Source organism: Acartia tonsa, chromosome 14, assembly GCF_053477335.1.
Source record: "Acartia tonsa isolate MP-2025a chromosome 14, ASM5347733v1, whole genome shotgun sequence".
Classification (NCBI taxonomy): Eukaryota; Metazoa; Arthropoda; class Copepoda; order Calanoida; family Acartiidae; genus Acartia; species Acartia tonsa.
In genome coordinates this window covers 36,639,037-36,656,944 of record NC_137273.1, presented here as the reverse complement: position 1 = coordinate 36,656,944, position 17,908 = coordinate 36,639,037, and the positions used below count along the sequence as shown (strand labels likewise).

General features: G+C 31.6%; 1 protein-coding gene across 1 annotated transcript in view; it reads left to right on the top strand.

The window, feature by feature from the left end:
* LOC145305449 (uncharacterized) overlaps window positions 1-17,908 on the top strand; it is a 183,625-nt gene that overhangs the window by 134,272 nt on the left and 31,445 nt on the right. The window contains exons 6-8 of the mRNA XM_080147066.1: window positions 12,184-12,277; window positions 12,857-12,957; window positions 17,778-17,840. Coding sequence (XP_080003192.1) covers window positions 12,184-12,277; window positions 12,857-12,957; window positions 17,778-17,840 — 258 coding nt within the window. The remainder of the gene's footprint in view (window positions 1-12,183; window positions 12,278-12,856; window positions 12,958-17,777; window positions 17,841-17,908) is intronic.

The following is a 17,908-nucleotide window of genomic DNA, read 5'->3' as shown; positions in this document are numbered from 1 at the left end:
GGGCCATTCAATTTTAATAAATATTATACAAAGGTATTTCTGTAGTAGTATGATGTCTTGGAAGTTTGAAGCTTTTTTAGCTAGTAGTAAATATTGAGATAGGATGAGGAAACACCGAGGAAACCGTGTACACATTCAGAAATTCAAATTCAGTTTATCTCTGTATAACATATTATGATTACAATTGCAAAGTCAAAAAGTTAATTTCTGCCTTTTTTAAGTGTTCAAACTATACAGACAATATTAGCAAAAAAATACGTCAACTTCAACTATGAACTCTGGCCACGGCGCTCGGCACCCTTGCCTGCCTAGCCTGCCTGGCCGCAGCGCTCGGCTCCCTAGCCTAAAACCTAACCTAACCTAAAATAGTTGTTCTGTCGGGCGGGAGGGGGGGAGGGGGGGTTATAAATATTTTCGAAATTGAAAAAAGTATTTCTAAGAGGAAAATGCCCATTATTATTATATGATTTTAATAATTACAGGGTTATGGACCTTAAAAAAATATCTAAAACTAGCACAAAATTCAATTTTAACTACTACACTAATGGACAAATAACCTAATAGGATAAATTAGTAAGTTTTAAAAACATAATTTTAGTTAATTTATAGATAATTCTGTACACTATGGTAAGTTAGATATATGTTTGGATTACTATGGATTAGTAGGGTTAATTATCTTTCATCTTCTACTTAGATGATGTAATTTTGTCTTCAAGTTATCATTTAATTTAGCTGGAACTTATTTTCAAGGGTATTAGGTAACACCCGATAGAATTGCACAGCCTTTGACTGAAAGTGCTAACTTTGAAAGGTATTGAGTTTGCCTGATTATGAGTCAAAGAATTCCTCCTACTTTTTGCATTTTTGTTGAACGCTAGGAATAAAAGAAATACTGTCTCAACGTATGATTCTACCAAATTAATCAGATAGATAGACAGACGGACATTTTGAATCATATAGTAACTTTTACAGTAAATTCTAGTACATTTTCTTTTCTAACCACAAAGATCTATACATGTACCTAACTAATGGTATTTATTTAAATATACGGGAAGTTATCCACAACAAAGGGTCAAAAATTAAATTATATGAATGGCTTTTTAGAAAAGGGATAAATATACACAACACCAAGTTCGAGTCTGTTCCACACCGTGTCTAACTAAAGACAATAATTAGGGTAACTACTGCTGCTATGTCTGGCACGTGACACTCATAATGAGAGTAGGTAGAATCTATTGGCCCATATACAGGTGCAATTAATTACCAGTAGTTCTTGACAAAGTATATAGAACGTATTACTTTGCATAGCTTGGAAAGAACTTCTAGCTATTGTTTTTAAAATCAAAGAGTTGATTACTTGTAAATATAGGAAGCATTTTTAATTTTAAAGTGTTCTAATACATCTGTATAAGAAGTCAGTCCGTCCGTCAGTCAGTCCCTATGAAGCCTACGATCTTATTAACCGCTATATGTATAGATTAAGCCCTGTTTGTCAAAGAATATCCCTACTGGCTAGTGGCTAATATACAATAGATTTTCGTATTTTTATTAAGGTTGGGACACCACTCTCCTGAATTAATGACCCTTCCACACCCCCCACAAAAAAAGATGATTTTTTTAACAATTATAAAATCAAAGGGGACGGAACTACTTATATTTGAAAAAAATATCTAAAAAGCTAATAATGGATGTAAAATCATTTTTTTTTACATTTAAATTTGGAGATTTTTAATTCCTAACAAACGTTATTTTTAAAAACTGCTTCTATTTTTGGAGCTTATTAGTTTGGTCTCAAAAATTTAAATTAGTACATCATATATAGCTAAACATGGATGACAACATCCATTAAAGTAAACAACAGTAAAATGAAATGTTGGTAGCGTGTCCATTCGGGAATGTACTAGGTTAGAATCTCGGCATAGAACTGCGTCAAAATCAAAAACGTTAAAAAACAAGAGTTAAGGTAGGTGGAATGCCTTGGCGCAAAACAGACATAATGCATCACCGTGCACAGTTCCGTCTTCAAGGCAAAGGTCATGCAATCAAAGGGTTGATTGTCTGTAGGCCGTTTGGCCGCGTATAATCAATCACTTCATATTAGCAAGATTTGGTTTAGAGATTCACTTAAAATTAGCCCGTCCTCTAGAGGTTATCTAGGAACCTTTTAAAAATAGTTTTATTGCTTTGATATTATAGAACAATTCTATTGATTTTAGGTAAAGTTGATTAAAAGCTAATAAAAATGGTTTGACGTACATTCTAAATGGGAAATATGCTACGCTTTAAAAAAAATGGTTATAACATTTCAGCCATGTCCAATTTTTAACCTTAAAAGGAACTTTTGTTAACGCATAACTAATAAGTCAATGAGTATCCATAACTAGGCCGTTAGTTTATTTCAAAAGTTCCTTAATTTTCAAAGTATCTATATATATATCAACTAGCGGATACGCCCCTAGGGGCCTCTAGGGGCACTTGAGGGAGGGAGGGGGTGATTTTTTATGGTTGGGTTATAGTTATAGTTATAAACATTTCCTTGACCTCTAATAAACTTCACTGTATAAAGGAGAATCATATCGGTTCAGTGGTTAGCGTTATTTTAAGCTAGTGTCACACAAAGACAGACAGACATCTTGTTACTTTTTTTTTAATACCTATCTTTGAGTTTCTTTGTTTATCTATGTAAAAAAAATTCTATAATCTAAGTTTCTTTCTTCTATCTGTACACTAGTCTAAATATATTCTTACATAAAAGTAACAGGGTGTCTATCTTTAACTATATGTGTTTAGCTTTAGATCTTGCTTACTGCTTTACCGATATGATTCTCCATTACAATAAAGCTTTTTATATGTGAAGGAAAGGTTTAAAGCTATTTAATTTGGGGGAATATACCCAGGGAGTAGGGAGGGGACAATGGGCAATTAATTCAATTTAAGAGGGTTCGCTGAAAAGCAATTAAAACCAGATTTATCAAGAAAATTTTACCAAAATTGTAAAGGGATCATGGTAACCTAATTTAGAACAAAATTAGTTCTAAGAAAAAAATCATTTACTTGAAAACTAAATTATCAACACATTACAATGTAGTAAACATTCTGTAATTAATCACTAGAAAAATCTTGTTTAGAACTACCTCAACCCTTCTGATATATTTATAACTGACCCCTAAACTCAAGCGGTTCTTAGATTATTTAATACATAAATATTACAGTAGAGTTTCTATACATGAAAAGACATTTTCTTGGGAAAAAATATTTGTTAAAACCAGCGATAAATAACAAACTTTTCTGTCTGCATATTCAAAACTAGCTCAGCTAGTTAGCGGGGCATTGATGCGCAAGTCCCCCAAATCAGTGAATCCGCTGTATTCGTGCACATTCCCTTTAAGCCAGTCCCCAAAGTCTGAGACTCCTTAAAAATTGAATATTCGATCCATTGTCCCCTCCCTTACTCCCTGGAATATACCGCATGTCTATCTGTAGAGGTGAATTACCCTAACAATTTCACCTCTGTAAGGATATTTGGGGTAGAGGGTTGATTTAACGCCCATTGTCATATCCCCCAATCCCTAACAGTTTTGAAATCACGTTTTTTTATTCGTTGGCCTAACAAGTTTGGGGACGTTGGTGAATTTTGATTGGTTGATAAATTAAATTGAGTATTCATACGTTTCAACTACTAATTTTAATCTGCAGAAAGTGTAATTTTTTGTATCATCATTGGGGATGTACAGTACATCATTTTATCAGCAATCATCTTATCTCTCAATCCCTGACGGAATTGAGGGTCACCGAAAGAAAGATGTTTTACAACACTAAAGACATTCTTCTTATACACATCCGATTCTAACATTAATAAAACCAAAGAAATCACAGTAAAGTTTCAGTTAATTTTAACCTTTAAGTTGTACTGTTATATAATTGTAACTGTAGGACTATAGAAATCCCAAACCATGTAAATGTCTACGAGATAAAAGATTACATTTTTAAGTAGCGCAGCTACTCTATAACTCTGAGTATGTTCGTCGTTCACTTAGGAAAAGAGAGACAGCGTAAAGTGGCATAAGAAATGACGTCATAAAATAAAGTTGACCAATGAGAGGCCAGTATACATTGTAATTGACCATTAACGTCATTTTTTTAAGTGTCAGTTTACGCTGTGTCAGGAAAAGATTTTAAAATTGGTATCTTCTTTGTATATTGACAGATTTTTAAATATTATACAGCATGACCCTCGAAAAAGTTTTTTTAAGCATCTGCAGCCTATATTTCTCAATAAAATATTAAAAGATTCATATGTACTTGTTCTCTATAATTTTCTACATCAAAGGATATCAAAATATTTTGTTTACATCAATTAACAGCCGAGATTTTTAAAGCCAAAGTTTGGAAAAAGTGCTTGAGAAACTGGATATTGCTAAATATTTCTTAGTTTTTTATTAGTATATTACTTTTTATCAACCAGTTAAAAAACAAATAAGAAAGAAGAGCAAGTTTACAATTGATACATTTTTTATTGCATAAAAAAAGGTTAGTTTTACATATAAAAAATTACTTCTCAAAATTTCATCAAATGCATTTTTCTCATAACCATTTACCCTCAAATCTTATAATATCTCCTCTTTATTAATATGACCTTAAATAAACCCCTCCCCAATTAATGCTTACGACCGGAAAGATTAGTGCTTAAATTCCCGCCCACTCATACAAATTACTTAAACACACATAAAAATCATTTAAATTGTTAAATATTTAATTAAAGTTTGTAGCTGTAACTTTTTTGTTTTTTAACTTATTTTATTAAAATAAAAAGTGTTTGATTTCTGTTTATGTAAACTTTTAATTTGCTACTATTTTTTATAGGATTTCTTTCTGTAAGGGTGTTTTTGCAATTTACACTAATTTAAAAATGCCTTTTAGAGCAAGTGAAAAAAGTGCTTTCAGCATGAAATAAATTTCTTGGAAACACCTTTATATAAGTTTTATAAAAAGTATTGAAATTATGAGGAAAACACGTCATTTCACTTTAAAAAAACATTTTTCTTGAAAAGTTACTTTTTCCTCAGCCACTTTTTCAAAACTTTGGCTCTAAAAATCTCAGCTGTTAATTGATGTAAAAAAAAATATTTTTATATCTACTTATGTGGAAATCTACAAAGAACAACGACATATACATTTTTTGATAATTCATTGAGAAATATGGGCTGTAGATGCTTAAAAAAACTTTTTCGAGGGTCATGCTGTACATTAAAATAAATGGTATATATATAACAAAACTATAAATGATGGATCTCAAGGCATAGTACAATGGGCGATTTATTGATAAATATCCCCATTGATAATTAACAAAATTACCCTTCCTGTTGATTAGAATTATTGGTTAAAGAGTATGGACACTTTTAGACCAGCCAATAAAGATTGGATAAATGTACCCAAAGTTTTATCGTCAACAAATAAGAGTGTGGAGTTAGAAAACATTGGAGTTAGAAAAAGTCCAATGTCCACTCCCTCCTTCATATGTTCGATATAAATAATTTGTGTAATGGATTTTTTTGTATAATATAAAAGTTAAAAATTTTGATGTCAATTAAATTAAGAGGAAAAAATATATTCTAGTATCTTCGATACAATAAAAGACAATTGCCAATAAATTGATGTACATCCCAAATGATGATACACAAAATTACCCCTTTTGTAGATTACAATCAGTGGTAAAACACTTGGATACTCTACTTAAATTTACCAATGAAAATTCAATAAAAGTCCCCAAAGTTATTACCCAAAGAAAAAATAAAATTATTAAAAAGCCTTGGGGACTCCCTCCTTGATAAAAAAAAACTTCATTCATCCCCTCCTCAGAATGACAATAATGTTTTTATCTTAATTCTGACAAAAATTAAACAAGAATGACAAAATCCATAAATACGAAGCTTTTAAAATGAATATGAAAAAAATAAAGGAACAATGGGTTTAATTGCATGACTTCTAAATCGATAAATATCCGGTGGATTAGAACAGGTTCTCGTATCGTATTACAGACAATTTTTCGCGAATAATAAAATAAAAGTCATAAAATTCAAAAGCAGTTTTTTCAGCTCAATCCTTAGGCCCCTCGAAGCTTACAAAACTAGTTTTAATCTTTTAAATTTTTCAGGATAATATCTTTGGAAAACAGTCCTTTTGATCAAAACTTTCTAAATTAAATCTTATTATTCAAGAAACCTGTAATAACTCAAAACTTCAAAGAAAGCTATCCGTTATATCGTACAGACGAACGTACGAACATAACCTAATCATAGAAAAGCTTCGCTTTTAATAAAAACTTATCTTTTCTTTCAAATATCATGGTAAGAGAATACAAATTTTATGTTCATAAGATACAGCAAAGTTTTATCTTATGACATATTCAGTAAATAAATGTTGGAAATGGAATTAATTATCTTAAAGTAAGTGTGAGTTTGTGTGTTATATAGGGATGCAGTCAGACAGGCCAGGGATCTAAAGGGATAAGACAATGACCGATAAATTGATGTACATCCCCAAAGATGATACACAAAAGTACCCCTTCTGTAGATTACATTTACTGGCTAAAACGTTTGGAAACTAATCTTATTGAACCAACCAATTAAAATTCAACAAAGTCTCAAAAAATGGGAATAAGAAAACGTTATTATAAAACTTTGGGTACTAGTGTACTAAAAAGCCTAAGGTTCCCTCCCTCTCCGAAGACAGGCACATTTATAATGCTGTGCTATTAAAACATGACAAAAATTTGCTGATTTTTAAGAACACAAAAGATATGGATCTTTCTTTCGTAATAAAACAGATTTAATATAAAAGATATGATTAAATTTTAGAATATAGGACAACGTTTCAATGACCCGAATACAATTGACTTCTATAAAGACACAAATTTGAATTAGAACTTCTTGTGAAAGGTAGTGCAAACAAAAATGCACCAACTACATTGAATTTAAGTATTTGTGAGAATAATTAATATAGACTTTTTATTCATTTGAAATAAGAAAAAGATTCTTTAAAATGCAAAGATATGTCAATGTTAGAAAACAATACTTACCATTGCATGTAAAAAGTTCTGTATTGATTATGTCAAATTAAGTGTGTGGCCACAGTCTCATTAGAATAATAAAACTTTAGGATTTTCATTATAATGTTCCCTCCTTTCCTCCCTGAAGAAAAAAAAAACATTTTTATCAGCAGCTTCCTGTTTATTTTATAAGAACACGCCCATCAGTTGCATCCATTCAATATTGCCGGGGGAGCGAAGCTGCTGTAGAATTAGGGTATGTCCTTACGTTCGACGGTCCATCTGTATTTCTTTTATAACTGTCAGGAATCTAAATAAGACAATGGCCGATAAATTGATATAATTCCCCATGGATACAAAAAATTAACCCTTCTGTAGATTACAATTAGTGGTTGAATCGTTTGGACGCTCAACTTAATGAACCAACCAATCAAATTTGATTGAAGTTTCCAAAGTTGTTAAGCCAAAGAATATAAATTATAAAACTTTGGGGACTAATGTTATCAACAGCCCAATGCCCCTTTCCTTTCTGATAACTGTAGATAACTCGGTCGTTAATACAAAAAAAAATAATAAAAGATTTAAATTAAAAATTCACTTACAAAATTGGTTTATTTTGATGTCCTACTTTTGGATATAGATTTCCTTGTATTTTTCAAATTGCATTAAAATTTATGAATTAGATAACAACTCAAAAATGTTAAAACTTAACTTTGATTTAAACAGAGAGAGAAATGGGCAATGGGATAAAGTTCTATAACAACGATTTTCTTATTCGTCGGCTTAACAACTTTGGAGACTTCATTGAATTTTTATTGGTTATTATTAAGTAAGGTGTTCTAACCTTTCAACCATTTATTTTTATCTGCAAAAGGGATATTTTTTGTGTATCATCATAAGGGATGTACATAATTTATTGACCATTGTCTTATCCTTTTAGATCCCTGATTATTTCAGAAACAAAATTAATTTAGAGTGTGGTTTACCTACCCGTCTCCCTATAAAATAGATATAAACCTGACCGGGTAAAATATCAAGCTTCCCTTAAAAGCAGAAAAATCGGTCCAGTGGTTAGCCAGATCAGAGTAACATACAGGCTGAAATACAACACCCTTCTTTTAAATTAGGGAACTTGAAACTTAAAATTAGGATTGAAACCAGAATTTTGTTAGCCTCGCGATGCCGAAGGCCCGGTTTTACAAAACTGGCATTAATTTTATGATCTTTATTCTGTTATTCGTAGAAATATGTCTGTAATTCGTTGCTATACATGATTTTTCAGTATGGCTGATGACCGGTTCTAATCCACCAGGTATTAATCGGTTTCGAAGCCATACTGGAAAATAAATCCTATGTAGTAATATTTTATCTATTTTTCCATCTACTACTAGTTTTACGTATAATATGTATAGCAAAGATTTTAAATAGTAGTTTTACATAACCGCTAAAGGAAAATGGACTCTGGGACCTAAAGGGATAAGACAATGGCCGACTGATTGATGTACATCCCCAATGTCAATACACAAAATTACTCCTTCTGTAGATTACAATTAATGGTTAAAACGTATGGACACTCAATTAAATAAATCAACGAATCAAATTGCATGAAAAGTCCCTAAAGTTGGTTTGCCAACGGATAAGAAAACGTTTTTATAAAATTTTGGGGTCTCAGCCCATTGTCCCCTCTCTCTGTGTTATTCCCCAATTAGATTGAACAAAAGTACCCCATCTCAGATACCTGTAGATTAATAATATTGGTGAAAAGCTTGGACACTGCTCATTTGTACAACTCAATCACAATAAAAAAAAGTCCCCATAGTTTTAAAACCAATAATTTAAAGAATGTGGTTGGAAAACAGAGCTGGTTCTTTAAATCATTTCAATGGTGCGCCAAATCGGGGTGAGCCAACTTTCCACCAATGAGTGCACAGCATTTTACGAAATGCCGCGCTGTGATTGGCTGAGATTCGGCGCACCCAGATTTGGCTCACCATTGAAATGATTTAAAGATCCAGCTCAGTATAAATTTACAGTCCTGCAATGGTGCAACCTAGTAGAAACAATTTATTTTATTTAAATAAATAAATCACACAACGACTGAAGGACAACTCAAAAATCATGGAGTAGTTTTGCTATTTAAATTCAACTTTTCAATATCTTTACAAGAACACCACCTAGCGCCAAAATTTATTACTATTCATATTAACTTAGATTGTTATCATAAATCATACCATAACACAACATAAAAATATTTTTAATATTATTTTTTTGTAAATGAGACTCTTTTTTCAGACGTAATTATAGGGAAAATTTCTAATCGTTCTATGAATCACCATTTAAAATACAATATAAAAATAATATACATTCTGTTCAAGATTAATTATAATTAATTATTACAGCAAACTTCTACATGGTTTAAAATTGATAGGATGGTTAAAACATTCCTAAATAAATATTTAGAGCTATGGACAATTACGGCCAAACACTTATTTTTTTAAATCTTGGAAGAAGCTTTTTCTAATGCCTATACTGGCCCATCATTGGTCAATTACAATATATAGTGGCCTGCCATTGGAAATTTAGTTTATGTTTTACCTATAATTGGTCATTTATATTGTATGACGTCATTTTTAAGAGCTTCTCTTGAAAAAATAATAGGGGACAATAAGTGTTTATTACTTAAAGGTTCAGGGAATTTTGATTGGTTGATTCAAATTTTAATCTACAGAAAAGATAATTTTGTGTATCATTAATGAGTATGTACTTAGTACATCAATTCATCAGCTATTGTCTTATCCCTTTAGATCTCTGGTTTACTTGACCTTTTAATTGGGTGTAAATTTTCCCCACAGCTTAAATTACCCCAACGTTTTTGGTCAATTTTGTAACATTAAAGAATTTATTATGGTTTAAATAAATAAAAGACACAGAGATCTTAAGGGATAAGACAATGGATGGACAATTTATTTATATCCCCAATGATGATAAACAAAATTACCTCTTCTTTAAATTATAAACATTGAATTTAAAGCAAGCTATCAAGATTTAATAAAGTACTCAAAGTTTTTGGGCCAGCGAATGTTAGATTATATCTATAAAACTTTGGGTACTAGTATAATTTACAGTGCAATGTTCCCTCCCTCCCTGCATAGACCCGAATAAGTATCCCCCAAAATATTCAGCTACCACAGGATGGATGGGACCGGTGCCTGTAAATAAAATTGGTATCCAAAGTTTTATGAATATGCTGTTGTTGGCTTAAAAACTTTGGGTACTTTAGTTAAATCTTGATAATGATAGCAGTGTTTAAACTTTTCAACCAAATCTTTAATCAAAGGAGAAATCATTTTGTTTAATATCACAGGGAGATGTAAATCAATTGATCAGTCATTGTCTTATAGATGTATATACAGACAACTACCTCCCTTCATTTTAAATACCTTTTTTGTCTGCTTCTGAATTATTTCTGCAACTTGGCACCATTGCATTGGTTGATTTTCAGTGACCCAATAGAAAGGTTGCACAAGACGATTGCGATGGGGAGATATAGTTACTTAACTCTTTCTCACTCTAGTGTTTTACTCTAATCCTAAAACAAAGTAAAATTTATAGATAGAATTTTAACTTTTTTGTCGTTTCTGTATATTTAATCAACTTGTTTAAATACCCCCTCCTTCTCAAGAAAATATTTCAACTATTTTAGGGTCAAGAAAAAAGGGCATACCAGCGTTTTTTTTTATCAAATTTCAAAGAAAAATATTTTATCCTATCATGAGGAGGGTATTTTTGCAAGGCTACTGAAGTTTTCAGATCAATATTGTATCTTAATAAATCCGTATAATAAAGTAACATGATGTCCGTATGTTTTTTTGTTTCTACCGAAGGATCTTGCTAACAGCTGAACCGATTTGGTTCTCCTTTACAGGGTAGCTTCTCATAGGTCCTGGGAAGGATTATAACTATTTTAGTGGAGGGTACAACCACCCTCCCAAGAGTTATCGCCCCAAGAAAATATACCCTCCCATTTTTAAAAAAATCTAAAATAAGAAATTGGGTTATCCAATTTAACTCCCCACTCCTCAAGTTCCCCAAGAGGCCTCTAGGGGCGTATCCGCTAGTGTTGAATAAAACAAGGATGACATTAACCATAAAAAAAACGACAACTTTCCTTCAACTACATGATATTGAAGTATCTACAATTTAAGTTAATGAAATGTTCGTTTCGAGAATCGAGAATTTGATGTTTTATCAGAACATTTCTAAATCAGTTTTGTTTTGATTTTGAGAATTAAATCATCGGAAAGCAACCATTTAATCGACCCGAGAGGGACACAATACCCCCCCTACCTCATTACAATAAATTGACGTATTGAGGCTACTCTATAAGTAATCGTTTCTGTAAGTCTGTCTGTACTCCAGTAACGCATATTTTCTTAATCTTTCTCCTATTCTTCTTATATCTTCCCATATTTTTTCTTTATATCTTTTTTCAATCTTTCTATTTATTTTTTTATTTTTCACACACACTTTTAATGCATTCCATTATGTTTAATTATTTTATCATTAAAAAAAGAGGGAGGGGGGGGGGAGCTCATTGTTGAACCATCCGTAAATTAAAGGATTTTGAAAAATCATCATTGTTGCAAAATTTTCAGAAGCAATCGTTTTTCTTTTATGAAAGCTACTGATGAAATTTTCGAAGGATTTTCTTGCAAATCAAGGGACAGTGAAATGCATACTGAAATAAAAAGTAACATTTAAAATTTGTAGCATTATATAGACATGTAGTTACAATGGTTCATTTCGACATAAAATAAAAGTTGTAATGACTTACATATTATCGAAACAGCGTTATTTTAGTGGCATCATGACTATGTTATTTAGTTTAATAAACAAAAAAATGAAATCTACAATTTTTTTTGCTTTTTGACTTATTTAGCGGCTAGTATAAATGTATTCAAATGGGCAGGGAAAGCCGAAAAGTAGGCTAAAACCATTACAAGCCTTTAATTTAATAATCAAATAGCCTAAAATTATCCCGAGACATTTGTGAAGCTTCTATTAAATGGAGAACTAAATCAGTTCAGTAGTTATTTTATTAGAACCAAATTTTAACAATTTATTTTCAATTTCAGGTTCGTCCCCAGGCATCTGTACGTGGGGGGAGTGGTCTAACTGGTCACCCTGCTCTGTTACCTGTGGGGAGGGCGGTACCAGAAGGCGATACAGGTAAAACTTTTAATTTTTCGCGGATTTCCAGAAGAAAGGGGACATTGGACTTTAAATTACACTAGTACCTAAAGTTTTATTGCAACGTTATCTCATTGCATTGATAAAAAACTGTTATTGATTTAATTGATCGGTTCTAAACTACAAGTCTCCTAACTTGACCAATTAATTGTAATCTACAGAAAGGGATATTTTTGTTTATAATCATTCATAATGTACTTAAATTTATGTTTTTTTATACATTTTTCTGTCCTTGGACAAATGTTTATAAAACGATATATTCACAATAAACATATCAAGTACTTATATTTATTTATATGTATAATTTTTAGACATTGCCAATTTTTACCTATTTGAAAGGAACTTTTTAAACTAATTTGTCAATAACTAGGCCGTTACTTCATTATAAAAGTTCATTTAAAACAACTTATCTATCTATCTATCTACAAAGATATTTATCTAATCTAATCTATCTCTCTATCTAGAGTGGTACAGAGTGGAAGCAAGGATGGAAGTGGGTGTCTTGGTCAGAGCTCAGAATACATGGATTTATCTAATCTAATCTATCTATCTATCTAGAGTGGTACAAAGTGGAAGCAAAGATGGAAGTGGCTGTCCTGGCCAGAGCTCAGAATACATGGATTGTCCTGTCTATACCTGTCCTATTTTCAGCATTCCAGGTATTTAATGTACATTTTAAAGTGAAGCTTTTCTAAATTTGGGACAGTTTGTCCGTACATTATGGATAGCTTATAAGGCTTAGTAACTCTTTAATCGTTACTTGAAAGTCCATATGTCCATTTAACATATCATATCTTGTTAAGATTCCCATCACTAGGAACATTTACCCCTTAACTTAACTTTTTGGCACTTTAATATCCAATGTCTACATAATTAAATACGATTTTCAAACGAATTCCTTTTTAAAATGTAAGGCTAGGATGTCCCCGGAGGGTTTGTGCTAAAAAATTTGGGGGGGTAGGGAGGTTGATGGTCCCAAAAGACATAAAAGGATGTTACTCTAAATTTCTTTTCAAACTTACACATGTCATATGCAACGTTGATTTATTTTTAAACTTTGAGTACCGTGTTAGGATATCTAACAAGGATAATTTTGTAAAAAAATTGCGGAAAAAAATATTTTAACACAAAAATACGCTTTTATTAGAGAATAGCAATCATAATTTTTATGAAAATAGTCAATAAAAGTATATATCTCTGTATATCTATATAAGGATCTCTCTATCCACTGAACCGATAAGTTTCTCCATTACAGTGAAGCTTCTTATAGGTTTATGGAAGGTATATAACTTTTATAACTTACAAATTAGAAACTTTAACTTACATACCTATCTTATTTATAGCATAGCTTCGCTACAAAAATATGTTATTGAAAGAGTTGCTACGCTACTAAAAGTATAACGATTCCATATTAAGATTGAACTTTTGATCTGACATATTACAAACTTTGACGTTCAGACCTATCTTAGTTATAGAGTAACGTCGCTACTAAAATGAGAAACATGCTCGTACAGACTTTTCCTAATTATAGAGTAGCTTCGCTACTAAAATGTATGGCGCTTCCATATTGGGGGCTGAACTTTTGATTTCACATGTAACAAACTTTGACAATGATATGTTGAGAGAGAAAGAAAAAAGTGAAATTTGGTGCTTTCCCTCAAATTGCCTATCGAGCACCCCCGGTCCCACCTCCCTTATTATCTTAAAAATGAATTGGAGGGAAATCGCCTGAAATTTTCGTTGTTGTTTTCCTATATAGTATTTCTAGTAGGGTTGGGCGTGATACTTTTTTGCCAGATACCGGATATCCTTCTGATTCTAATGCCGGATATACCGTATTCGGCCAGATATCTGGCCAACGCCGTATATCCGGCAAATTACCAGATATCCTGCATTATAAATCACCCGGATATTTGGTATCCAGATAGTTTTAATATCCGGTATCCGGCCGGATATCCGGCCAAACACTTATTTCTAGTATTTAAATGAATAAGTTATCCTAAACAATATATTTCGTCCTAATAATAATCATTTTGAATTTAGCGGAAAGTGATACTCCTTGTTCTTTTTTACATTTTTCATTATTAAAAATTTTCTTTGCAAATGCCGAAATGTAATTTAATTTTGTCTGGCAAATATTTTATCTAAAAAAACAAAAACTTTTTTTTATCTAGACCTCTCTTGAGTAAACATCTATATAAGGAATCTTGAGGGATAAGACAATGGACGCTAAATTGATGTACAACCCCAATGAGAATGAACAAAATTATGTATTCAATAATAAGAATTGTTGTTTTATACTTTTGTACATTGAAAGTTTAAACCTACTAATCAAGCGCTTATTTTAGTTTAAGCTAAAGAGTGAGATTATAAAACTTTGGGTACTATGATAATTTACAGTACAATATCAACTCCTCCCTTTCTATAATACAAAGTAGAAAGATATATTAATAGATGGTTAAATTGATAAAAAGAAAATTAGTTACACGAAAAGTTTTAAAATTGAAAGTCCCTAGATGCTATGGGCGAACCACGTCGCCTCAGTATAACTATACATTTTTATTAGGTGTTTAATTTTATGCCTTGATTATAATGACCAGGGGGAGAGGGGACATTGGACTGTAAATTACACGGGTACTGGGTACCCAAAGTTTTATAAACACATATATTATTTGTTGGCTTAAAAAATTATGGATGCTTTCATTGAATTATGATTGGTCAGTAACAAAGTAATGTACAAAATTTTTAACCAATAATTGTAATATACATAAGAGGTTACTTTGTGTAACATCATTGGGGATGTTCATCAACTTATCATTTATTGTCTTATCCCTTAAGAACCCTGATAATGACCAACCATATGATTATGATTTAATCCAGGGAGGGAGGGGAAGTTCCCAAAGTTTTCTTATGCATTGATTTTGCGGACTTTTATTAAATTTTGATTGGTCAATTTTAGTTAGTAGTGTCCAAACTTTTCAACCAACTGTTTTAATCTAAATTTTGTTTAAAATCGTTGTTTAAGTACATTAATTTATCATCCATCTTAAGAACCCTGATAATGACCAACCATATGATTATAGTTTCATCTCAAACTTCCGTGCCAACAAAAAATAGATAGACAAATTAAAATACTCAACTCAGGTATCTTAAGGGATAAGACAATGGATGATGATACATTCTACACCCATATCAGCCAATCAAGTACCTCAAGATTTTCAGCCAAAGAATAAGTTTTTTTAATTTTGGGTACCAGTATAATTTATAATCTAATGTCCCCTCCCTCCCGTTATTATTAATAGCGAAGCTACTCTATAATTCGAAATGTCCGTCCGTCCGTCTGAGACAGAAAGGGGGAAACGTGATTTTCTCGGTTCCTATAAAAGATAGAGAGCTGAAATTTTCAGGGCTTAAATTTGTTACCATTCTTCATATTTTTACCAAGTTTCATTAAGATTCGTTAATTGGTTGAGGTGCTAGATCGAATCCTACATTTTTAAGTTTTTATGATTTTCTCAACTCCTGTTCAAGATAGACGGCTGAAATTTAGAGGGATTGAATACTTTCATATTCTGTATGCTTTTATCAAGTTTGATCAATATTTGCTTATTGGTTGGGGTGCTTGTTCGATTCCTAGATTTTTAAGTTTTTATGATTTTCTTTACTACTAATCAAGATAGACGGCTGATATTTATAGGAATTATATAAGTTAACAATTTACACATCCCCACAAAGTTTCATTAAGATTTGCTTATTGGTTGAGGTGCTAGTTCGATTCTTAGATTTTCAAGTTATAAATCTTACTAGGTTTCGTGATTTTTTAGTTTAATGTTTTTTTTTATGAAACTGCAACATAGTTTATTTTCTCCGGATATCCATCCATAATTTTTGAGCTTCGCTACTTATGGATGTTGTCATCCTTGTTGTTTATTATCAATGGGGAATGGGAATGGATCTTAATTCATCGTCGATCGTCTATTCCCTATAGATCGCTTTACAAATCACTAATAAGAATACTTTTTATCATTACATTAAGAGGCAAAAAAAAACACTAAAAAATTTCTGTAGATGCATAATTGAAGAACACCTTCGCTGACTAAAAATTCAAATAGTTGACACTTCATTGTTTTGAAAGCGCACTCTAAAATTTGCAAATATGCATGGTTAAAGTTATAAGTAAATGGGTGTAATTATTGTGTGTAAGTGTGTGTGTGTGGGTTGGAGGGGGGGGGGGGGTTGTGTATATAAAGTAATTAGGTTTTTTTTTGTGTGTCAGTTAAGATATTACTAAACCACTAAACCAATTGAATTCTCCATATTTTGCAAGCTTCAAATAGGGCTAGTTTTAGGCTATTTTACTGCACTGCTTCGTCCCTTATTAAAAAAAATTACCACTTTAAACAAAATATTCCTATTATATTCTCTGACCTTCTTTTTTTCTTTATAGTCTCTAAGTGTTACCCTATTGTACAGCTTTGTCAATTTTGTCGAAGCTACCTATATGTACGAAATTGAATTATATTTGCAATTGTCTATATTCCTGGTGTATCTATCTATCTATCTACTTGTCCACACAACTTGCAATATTTTCTGCATTGAACCATAAAACAATGCAAATTTTTGTCACAGTCTCTGAAATTTTCAAAATCACAATCATTTTTTGGGGTACAAAACAGTATTAACCTGTAATTTTGCAGACTTTGTAATATCCTAAAGTAATAAGATGTGTGTGTGTGTATTTGTGTGTGTGTGTGTGTGTGTGTGTGTGGTGTATGTGTGTGTGTGTGTGTGTGTGTGTGTGTGTGTGTGTGTGTGTGTGTGTGTGTATGTGTATGTATATGTGTATGTTTATCCCTAGACATTAAACAAATTTGCTACTACTACATGCTAAAGTAACAGAACGTACGTGTATATTTTGTAAACGTCGGTTTTACCATTTTCAAAAACTTTGGGAAAGCCTAAGATTAGTAATTTGCAGATGTTTTCTTTCTAAAACAAAGTACGGTTAGAGCTTTAGATGGATTGACTTCTCAGTTTTAATACTTTCTCTAATTAATGTATTTTAATTTATGGTTTCCCATTATTAATATGGAAGCAGCTTATAGTGCCTGATAATAAATTACTTCATACAATACAAATGACCAATGATAGACCAGTATACATTTTACAATGGGTCAATTACAATGTATACTTGCCTCTCATTGGACATTTGTATTGTGTTACATCATCTTTTATTAGGTACTATAAACTCCTTCTCAACATGGCCCTTGAGACCACCAAAACAGTGGTCTCCAAACAGTTTTTAGTGTGATTTAAATTTTTTTTACATTGTAAGTTTCTAGTCGTTCAAAGGTAAATCTATCTATAAATCTAACTATCAATCTATTAGTCAATCTATCTAACAATTCTTTTTAATCTTCTATTTGAAAAAGGCATAAGTTTTAATATAAACTAATCTTTTTTTAATGATATTGTTTAGATTTTACGACGACAACAGAGCCTAGTCTGACCGATGAATACTTGGGAGAATTAACAGCTGTAGGTCTGTATCTATCTATTCATTTATTACATCAACTATCTATCCATCTAACTATATTTATCTATCTCTCT